The sequence below is a fragment of the Mchenga conophoros genome, linkage group LG2 (genome assembly GCF_057382185.1).
Source record: "Mchenga conophoros isolate Kocher_MC1m ecotype Shallow Benthic linkage group LG2, M_conophoros_male_GT1.1, whole genome shotgun sequence".
Taxonomy (NCBI): domain Eukaryota; kingdom Metazoa; phylum Chordata; class Actinopteri; order Cichliformes; family Cichlidae; genus Mchenga; species Mchenga conophoros.
Genome location: NC_140527.1, coordinates 28,143,350 through 28,153,591, shown reverse-complemented (window position 1 = coordinate 28,153,591; position 10,242 = coordinate 28,143,350). Strand labels below are relative to the sequence as shown.

The following is a 10,242-nucleotide window of genomic DNA, read 5'->3' as shown; positions in this document are numbered from 1 at the left end:
CCTGTCTCACCCGACCTCCATCGCTACGCCTAAACGCGAGACATTTGCCAGTGCCTGTAAGGAATTACTCGGGGTAAAACCCAAATGTTTCGTCCGTTTCCGGAAAATCATTTTAGGCTTCCTACAAGAAAGAAAATGGAATCTGGCAGTCGCACTTAGCTAAACAGTGTATCGTTTCTGGGCGAATATTAAAAGGGCAGCTGGGTTGTACGATAACGCTGCCGTTAACATCGCCAAGCAGGTAATTATTAGTGGTTTGGTGACAGATGGTGTATCCGTTCTAATTAACTTTACTCTCTTTAGCTAGCTAATTTTAGCTGGATCGCTTTGGTTAGGTTATGGCTATTAACGTCACTGGTTGACGTTGTTAGCTTGCGGTGATACTAATGGTAGTTCAATGCATTTTTAATGAAACCGTGATGTTTATAGTCAATGTCCAGTAACGGTAAACAAGAATAATATCAAGTTCAAAAGACGATTCCAGCTTCAGCTTTGTTTTGCCTCATATATTCACATGGGGCTGATGTAAAAGCGAGCACTAGCACAAAGTTAAAAGCTAATGTTGAGTAAGACGTTTGTAACGCTTCTAACTCGGCTAGTTGACGTGGAAGCTAACTAGTGTTAGCGCAGCATAACCGGGATTGCTTTGTCATTGAATGATCTTGTTTGGATGATGTTGCAGTCACTACACAGTGAGTTTCTTGTTGTTTGATTTACAGGTCATTAGACACACGATGGGACCTCTTTTATGGCTGAAAATGATGGAAGTAGCCGGCGTTAGCACCTATGTAGCATGCTAATTGGTCGCTAGCCAGCGTAAGCTAAGCTAGATGATGCCATTTTGTTTTTATCTCGACTTTGACTTTGAGCAACATATGGCTTCATCGTACGACTTACAGCCACATAGATCATTATATTATTTGAGTTATTTATACGACTTTAAAATACATGTGACATTTTCGAGGAAATCGTATTTTGCGTTTCGATATGGGCTCAACTTACAAGTGTGGCTCAATGTTATGCTTTGAAGACGTTACCGGTGCTAACATTTGCTAATGTGTCGTTATTCTTATTTGATGCTGCGTGGTGCCTGGTTATGCCTAATTTTGATGCCCAGTTGCCTCCCTTCTTAACTGTCATCACTACAATAACTGCTATACTTTGTGAAAATACTTGATGTATCAAATAATACATTTCATGAGTGGTTGGTAATGAATCCCAGTTGCAGGAGGGCATGCTCATGTCTTTTAGATCAGCACCTAATCCTTTGTTTACTTTTTTCTGAAGCAACTGGATCTTGCTGAATATTGGATCATCTCTAGTCCGCCCTCCCTTCTGAACCAATGGAGGGGTCTGACAGCGTGGAACAGAATGGCAGTGAACTGCCAGAGTCACAGCGCAGGAGGCAGCTGGACCGCCTGGACAGGGAGGAGGCCTTTTACCAGTTCGTCAACAATCTCAGTGATGAAGACTACCGTCTCATGAGAGACAACAACCTTTTGGGCACTCCAGGTAGTAAATCTTTAACCTGTCTATTCTTTAGTCTTGTTAAAACCTCCCAATTAAAGTATTAATGATTTACACAAGTAAAGAGTACTTTTTCTTTTCTGCGCTCCCTTTCTATGTTCTCTGCTGAACTCGCACCTCTCTTTAAAAGTTTTCAGCTGTTTAACTGGGAGGAAGGTAGGAATATGCTATTGATATGAAGAAAGTTAAATAATTTCACACACAAGGCACCTTGATTGAGCAGTAAGCATTGAAGATCACACTCACAGTGCAGTATTTTTCACATACAGGCTTTCTTTTTGTTTTTTGTTTTCAAACCCAGATTTCTTGGTGGATAAATCTCTTGGCCGTTTGTGGAAAGTAGAGTTAGTTTATCTTTGAACAATCTTTTGTAGTAATTGTAGTTGGAATGTGTTTTGTTTTGGGGGTTTTTTTTTTTTTGGTTTTTTTAATAGTAGCTTTACCTCTAATGCTATTTTTTTTATTTATTTTTTTTTTTTATTTTTTTAGTCGCGTTATTCAGCTTCTGCTCAAACTGCACGATTGACTCGCAGGGGTTAGAAGTTCGTAGGTCACGATGCAGGGGCTCACACTATACGGCCCGATGCTCTGATGCGACCTGAGTGCTCAAACTGTGCGTTCATAAAAACGAAGGTTATAACAGAAATTCTGTCGCTCGCTCTCCCTCTCTCTTTCACTCACACAGACACGCACACCACTAGATCCAACTATTTTCACGGTTGTGGTTGTGATAATTTTGTGAGGCCACATCGAAAAGGCTCGGATGAGCTTGCCATAGTTCTACAAGTTGTCTCCATCGCTTGTGTCCAGATCACACGCTGCACTGCCGTGCTGCGCAGTCTTTTTCGCTGACATTTGTGTTTGCGCGTGTGCAGTGTGAGAAGCTGCTTTGACACCCTCACGACGGTCGCGAGGATTTCAAACCTGTTTGAAATCCTCACGACCAAGCGATTAATGATCAGGAGCTGGTCGTGAGGGGTTAATTGCTTCTCGTTACCCCACGTATACTACACGATGCACGACGCACGATGAAGGCCAAAATCGGGCCGATCGCCAAAACGGTCGCACGACTCAAAAATCGGCCAAAAATCGCACAGTGTAAGCCCAGCATTAGTTAACTAAAACACGAACTGTCAACAGGCATTTCTTATAAAACGCTATTCATCAACCACACAGTTTAAAGTGTACAACTTTCTAGTTATATTTTATTGCCTTTACCAGACTATGTGAAATAGTCTGATGCCCCAAATTATGGTTTGAAAATAAAATCTGATGTAATGGAATTTCCTGCACTAAACTATATGCTGATGTCAATATGGTTTTCCGCATCATACATATCATATGTAGTTTCTATTTTCAGTTGTCCTGTCACTGAGTAATTTTCTCCTACTTTGTCATGAGAGAAAAAGATGGTCCTTTTCGAAAGCCCCTCTTTTGGTTCATCTTATTTTAGCTGTCTTCTGCCAGTTTTATTGATATAAAAATTTATGACCTGTTGGTCTAATCTCTGTCCTCCCATCTTTACATAGCTCCTGCTTGTCAGTAGAAGTTAAAGTAAATGTTAAGCTTAAGTACCTATGGCTAGTTTTGGATTTGCCGCTATCCTTGAAATTTCACCTCCTATGGACTATTGAAGACATCCAATCCATTTCTGTCCCAGGAGAGTGGGAGTGGGAAAGTAAGTTTGGAGCGTGTAGTGGAGCACCCTACAAGGAGAGGGCTATGACTGGAGAGTGTCGTGCCCTGGTAAGTCTAGAGGTTGACCCTGTGCACGAGAAAATGCTAACTTCCTGGTTTGAGACCGGATGTGGGGTTGTACATTTCCGGTTGCTTTACTTTGCGGTCAATCGCTACTGCGAAAATATTCTCCAAAATCATGTCCAAAACTCAAAAACGGAAAGATCGCGTTAAATTACAAAGAGCAGAAGGTGGGAACACTCACCACTGTTGTGTCATAAAAAATCTAATGATCAACTTTGACGTGTAAGGAGTTTCGATGATCAGTTGTTTACACCACTCAACACAAGCAGAACTGCATTACAAAATCAGAAGACACATCGTCCACATTCAGAAGCACATCTCTGTATAGTGACTGGTCTTATGATTTAAACAGGCAAATATTCAGCATTCAAACTACAGGTGAAGAATAGTCAAACCAGATGTTTCCCCGTTATGTTGATATCAGCTAGTCAAGTACACACCTAGACAGCATGTTAACAAACTGAAAAAAAGCCACACAAAAAATGAATGATTGCTGGTAAGGGTTTCTATACATTAGTATTTACGAAGGGTATGTTGTAACTTACCTTCAAAATTACAGTGCTCCCTCGATGTAACGCGGTTCACCTTTCACCTTGCTGTTTCGTGGATTTTTTAGTGCAAGTTTGCAGTCATGGCGTGGGTTCCCTCTGGTACTCCGGCTTCCTCCCACCGTCCAAAGACATGCAGCTTGTGGGGATAGGTTAATTGGATAATCCAAATTGCCACTAGGTGTGAATGTGCGAGTGAATGAGAGTGCGAATGGTTGTCTGTCCCTGTGTGTTGGCCCTGCGACAGACTGGCGACCTGTCCAGGGTGTACCCCGCCTCTCACCCTATGACAGGTGGGATAGGCTCCAGCCCCCCGCGACCCTGAAAAGGATAAGCGGAAGCGAATGGATGGATGGAAGTTTGCATGCTTATTTTTTTACGTCGCATTGCGTCCTGCGTCCTGATCGCTGCAGACGATCTCCTCCGTGACGTCTCTCCTGTACAGTACAGAATCGCTGCATCGATCGCTAGCAGTGTGACTCTGAAGTGCAGTACTGGATGTCCACGAAACGTTTTGCACCGTCAAAAAATAAAACTTGCTGCTTGATTTCACCCATCGCTGGTTATTTTTAGAATATAACACCCGCGATAAACGAGGGACAGCTGAGAAATATAACATTTGAATCCCTTTTCTCTTTTGCTCTGAGGCGCAGGGAAAAAATATCGACAAGTCGATGAACATCATTTACAGATATATTGGGTAAATGCCCAAGACATCTATAGAAATGTGAGTCTCTTCTTTGGTCAGCCCCTGGGGCTGGTCTTCATCATCATCATTTAGTAGGAAGAAGTGAGCAAGTCGCAGGAAGGGCAGGGAGCTGGGCTCCTCCAGGCCGATAGGTGGTCTTGGTCGAGCCCTGCCACCAGTGGGAGGCGGACCAGTGGCAAGGCCTTCATCCATATCAGTTTCAACCGTCCTTCCTCTGCCTCCAGCAACAACCGGAAGGATGGTTGCTGCTGGCCGCTTGATTTGTTCATTTGCTTAACTTGTTTTGGCCGGTAAACAAGGTGCGAATAGGACACCGGAAACAAAGCTCCCCACAGGAGTTTCCGCACCGGAAGTAGCATATGCTAACGTGCACATAGTCAATTGTCCTGTTGCTGTGATCAAAGGAAAAATGAACAATCAAAATATATGTACTGATTATTATTAATAATATATTTTTAATGTATTTATTTTAGGTTGCTAGCTGAAAGATATGTAGTTCTATGTAGCTTGTTCTTCTGTCAGCTTCCCCTCTTTCCTTGCATTAAATCCAATATTTGTTTTTATTGTAGGGAGTTAAGTTGGCACTTTCTACCAGCTGCTTGAGAAGAGGAAGCGAACTTAACCCTTAAAGAGTAGATGGACTGCTGATGATTTATTTATTTTTTCTTTGTTAATAACAGAATGTTATTTTGTGATGTTTCTTCCAGGCGAGGTAACACAAGATGAGTTATTCAATAGACTACAGCAAATCAAAGATGGTCCTGAGCAACAGAATAACACCGCTGGTACTGAAAGTGTAGAAGATCCAGTTGGTACGTTTGATATTTCTCTATATATTGTTTTGTTTTTTCCTCATTCTTTGACTGCTTTTATGTCAGAATATGATTTCTCACTTGCTAATTCTGCTCATTTTCAGAACAACCGGAAAGCTCAGAGGATCCTGCCAGTGGTGATAGTCTGCTTGACTGGCTGAACACTGTGAGGCGCACAGGCAACACAACTAGAACCGGTCATCGTGGGAATCAGTCATGGCGGGCTGTGAGCCAGACCAACCCGAACAGTGGCGATTTTCGCTTCAGTCTAGAAATCAGTGTGAACCGCAATCTGGCTGAGCAACAGGCAGCTATTGAGGGAGAGCAGGAATCATCAGAGCAACCTCCAGAAGAATCATCAGAGCAACCTCCAGAAGAATCATCAGAGCAACCTCCAGAAGAATCGCAATCGCCAGAAGAATCGTCAGAGCAATCGCCAGAAGATAGGTCAGAGCAACCTCCAGAAGAATTGCCAGAACAGTCTCCAGAACAAGCTCCAGAGGGTCAAGAAATAGTGGCAAATGCTGAACCACCAGTTCCCATGGAGACAGAAGTGGTAGAAGAACCAGTTGTAGATGAGTTGGCGGTCATAGTGGAACCAGAGCCTGAACTAGAAGAGGTTGTTTCACAAGAGCTTGTAAGTGAATCTCCCACCTCACCTTCTCCCCTGCCAGTGCAGCCACCACTCTGTCCTTCTCCACGCAGAGGGCAAAGGAGACCCCGCAGCCGAAGTCCAGAACCACGCAGGACTCGGGCCCGTTTAGCCAGGAGCCGCTCCCCTCTCAACTTGGATCAACTTGATGGACTTCCTAATCCACGGCATTCTTACATCTCTCAAAGTGCCAGTTCTTCCAGCAGTGCTCCCCCTGTACCTCAAGTGGAGGGTAGCTCACGGACTCGACAGCATGTTCTTTCAAGACCAAGCCACACTGATGGAGATGCTCAGCAGTCTAGGGCAGTTGCAGAATCCATTCCAGAGGCCCACAATGTTGCCTCTCAGGAGGTAGAAGCCTCTGGGGGCGAAGGGGGCGCAGCAGGGCGTCGCCCCCCTACTATTATGCTTGACCTTCAGGTGCGCCGTGTGCGTCCAGGTGAATATCGGCAAAGAGACAGCATTGCCAGTCGTACTCGCTCGCGCTCCCAGAACTCAAACAACACATTTATGTATGAGAGTGAACGTGGTGGATTTCGTAGGACTTTCTCGCGCTCTGAGCGTGCTGGTGTGAGGACCTACGTCAGCACTATTCGCATCCCCATCCGAAGAATCTCCGATGCAGGTTTGGGAGAGGCAACTTCAATGGCTCTCCAGTCTATGATACGGCAGATCATGACTGGGTTTGGTGAGCTTGGCTACCTCATGGACTCTGACTCTGACTCTTCAGATTCAAACCGTGGAGCCAGTGCTCCTGCAGAAATAGAAGCCCTCCATAATCCAGATGCTACACCTGCCGATGCTCCTGCTGCTGATGTTGACGAGCAACCGGTTGCTGCTGGAGGCAGAGGAAGGACGGTTGAAACTGATATGGATGAAGGCCTTGCCACTGGTCCGCCTCCCACTGGTGGCAGGGCTCGACCAAGACCACCTATCGGCCTGGAGGAGCCCAGCTCCCTGCCCTTCCTGCGACTTGCTCACTTCTTCCTACTAAATGATGATGATGAAGACCAGCCCCAGGGGCTGACCAAAGAACAGATTGACAACCTCTCCATGCGCAACTTTGGAGAGAGTGATGCCTTGAAGACTTGCAGTGTGTGCATAACAGAGTATGCAGAAGGGAACAAGCTACGTAAGCTTCCCTGCTCTCACGAGTACCATGTGCACTGCATAGACCGCTGGCTCTCCGAAAACTCCACATGCCCCATTTGCCGCAGGGCTGTCCTAGTGTCAGCCAACAGAGAGAGTGTGGTGTAACGCTTTGACAGACTGAAGGCCTTTTGTCTCAGCCGAAGTAATCCAATATCTCCCAAGTCTGTAAGAGGCTGTGAGAAAACGTGTTTCTGCTGTTGAAATGTATTTCCTTCATACTATTTGTGAGTTTGATCGTATTGCAGACAACAGGTTTTATTTGGGGTGCTCCTTACAGTGACGATGGAGAATATTTAGTTTTTAGTTAGACATTTATTATTATTGCAGTCCAAAGTGGGGCACAAGCGATGCATGCTGTCTATCAACCCGTAGTGGCTGTGCAGTGTTGCGTTGCATCAAGCCATGCGCACAAGTAGACTGATATCTCATAAAAATAAATCCTCTGATTATAAATGCTGCACACTTGCAGGTAGTTCAGGCACTTCAAATCTGTTCTCTCAACTCCCGAATGGCCCCTTGTATAACATTAGCTGGGTATAGGTACAGTTGCTAGTTACACCAGTTCAAAGTATTAGCTGTAAATAAGCTTGTAAAATAATTTTGAATCATACATTGTATCACTGAATTGGTTTCGGATTGTAAATGAACTCATTTGAAGATCTGGGTCATGATGGTCTGCAATTACTCTCTGAATTTGATTTTAAATGTTTAGGTGCTAACAATGTATACAGCAGAATTATTTACAGATTGTGATGTCCAAAGGATGGAGGACAAAGTGTTTTGCAATTTACAGTGTGACTTGTGCTCTCCATTCTTGTTCACCCTAAATAAAACACTTTTTTTTTTCTTCTTTGTTTGGTTTTGAGCGGGATATACCATAAACTCGCAGAGGGAAAAAAAACCCAGAATGTTGAACTTTTTAGGTTTTTGTTTTTTTTGTTTGTTTGTTTTTTTTGTTTTTTGTTTTTCTCCAAAAGTTAAAGTCTGTTTTGGATTAATATTGTATTGTTACTTTCTTGATTATTGTAATGCCAGATGTAATCGTATGAGAAAATGAAAGCTTTTTCATTATGGGTAATGGAGGCTTTGTCAGTATCAAGTTGTGAGTTCCCCACCTCTAAAATATTAGCAGGCATGACACAGATGCAAAAGGACATTTACTTTTAATACTAAATGATGTCACAGTTGTGATCCTTTTGAGTGTTATTGTTCTTCTCGATTCTTTTTTTTTTTCTACTAACAATTGGATTAATTAAATATGAAATAAATTGTGGTCTTGGCAGAGTGAAATAATCACAGATTGAATAAAATGGCAATCCAGACTTGCTTCCTCAGCTCAAGCCACAACAGATCTCTTTACCTGTCAGTCCACCTTCATGTTTAAGTTGCAGCTTAAGTTATTACCCCAAAGGTTTGATACCAAGTCTGGGGTGGGAAAGTCTCCATTATTGTTCATTGGGTTTTGCTTCATAGGAAAGTCAAGTTTCTTGACCACTGTGCCCTCCTGCCTCACGAGCAAATGCTCCATATCTGTGTGCAATACATGCAATTGTAAAAGTAAGGAAATGAAGACTTATTACCCATTATGTGTTGAATTTATTTTATTTAGAAGTTCTGTAGGTTTTAATAGCACTGTTGATGAACAGGGACACTGGCTAAAGGAGAAAAAAAAAAGCAACACTTAAAGCCATCCTGTCACATTTCTTATTTTATTGTTTGATGTCTTAGCCACAACTATTACTTCCCTGTGTGGAGCATAAAGGTTTGAATGCAAGATGATGTTGAATACCATTAACATGTAAACAATGTATGTTCCCTCATAGGCCATGCTTTAGTTTTGGCCTTGTTCTGTGATCCATCCAGTGCAGTATGTTAACTGGGTGTTAAATGAAAACTAACCGCTGAATTAAACAAGTTGTTATGCTATGAAATGCTTTGCCAGTATGCATTCTCTACACTTACTGGGCTGTCTGATCAAATGAACACGTCCACAGCTGTAGTCACTGGCCACTTCACTAGTTACACCTTGATGGACCCCCACCCCAATTTGACTCCAGAACTGCCTTACATCTTCATGGCACAGATTCAATAAGGTGCTAGAAACATCTTTCAAGAGATTTTGGCATCGTCATTGACATGACAGTGAGACTCAGCTGCTGCACATCCATGATGCAAATCTCCCATTCCTCCACATCCAAAAAAATGCTCGGTTGGATTATGATCTAGTGACTGCGGATGCCATCTGAGTAAAGCGAACAGTTTATGATGATCTGAGCTTTGTGACACGGTACTTACCCTGTTGGAAGCAGTCCTCTGAAGATTGGTACATCATGGTCATAAAGGGACGGACACGGTCAAGTGAAACAACGTTCAGTTGGCACTTAGGGGTTCTAAGTGTGTTAAGAAAATATTTCCCACACTATTACAGCACCAGCAGCAGCCTGAACTGTTGATGTGAGGCAGTTAAACTGTTGATTCATGCTTTGATGGCATTTATGCCATATTCTCATCCTACTATTTGACTATCGTAGGAGAAATCGAGACTTATCAGACCAGGCAACATTTTTGAAATCTATTGTCCAATTTTGGTGAGGTTGTGTGACTTATAGCCTCAGTTTCCTCATCCTCTTCCTATTGGCTTTATCAGTCTAAAGCAGCCTAGCCATTCTCCTCTGACCTCTGACATTAACTATGTATTTTTCACCCAGAAAACTGTGACTCACTGGACATTTTCTCTTTTTCAGACCATTATCAGAAACACTCAGATCAGCCCATCTGGTACAAAGAGCAATGCAACTTTCCAAGTCACTTATACACCTTTCTTCCTGATTATGATGCTTGGCTTGAACTTCAGCATGTGATCTTGACCATATCCATACGCCTAACTGCACTGCAAAGCTGCCATGTGATTGCCTGATTAGATATTTGCATTAACAAGCACTTGAACAGGTGTACATAATGAAATGGCCAGAAAGTGCACTTTATTTGTACTTTGCCAGTCATTTATTAACGGGCCTCTGAGCAGATCCTTAAACTACCCTGTGATCAGAACAAGTAGATGGATCATGAGCCTGCCTGTCA

General features: G+C 43.1%; 1 protein-coding gene across 2 annotated transcripts; it reads left to right on the top strand.

Annotated features, from left to right (window-relative positions):
* On the top strand, positions 1 to 9,092 carry rlim (ring finger protein, LIM domain interacting). Of its 2 annotated transcripts, none has more exons than XM_085291890.1 (4): positions 1 to 241; positions 1,288 to 1,512; positions 5,253 to 5,357; positions 5,462 to 9,092. In XM_085291890.1, exons 2-4 carry the CDS (start codon positions 1,344 to 1,346, stop codon positions 7,264 to 7,266), a joined length of 2,079 nt encoding a protein of 692 aa, XP_085148016.1. In that variant the 5' UTR covers positions 1 to 241; positions 1,288 to 1,343; the 3' UTR covers positions 7,267 to 9,092. The 2 variants fall into 2 exon arrangements, with proteins under 2 accessions (XP_085148016.1, XP_085148027.1); XM_085291901.1 differs by lacking the exon at positions 1 to 241 and adding an exon at positions 378 to 692.
* Positions 9,093 to 10,242: the final 1,150 nt, after the last annotated feature.

Coding starts and splice junctions, on each gene's coding strand:
- rlim (XM_085291890.1), top strand. CDS start 1,344: ATGGAGGGGTCTGACAGCGTGGAACAGAATGGCAGTGAACTGCCAGAG. Junction 1,513..5,252: donor CAACCTTTTGGGCACTCCAG/GTAGTAAATCTT, acceptor TGTTTCTTCCAG/GCGAGGTAACACAAGATGAG. Junction 5,358..5,461: donor AAGTGTAGAAGATCCAGTTG/GTACGTTTGATA, acceptor GCTCATTTTCAG/AACAACCGGAAAGCTCAGAG.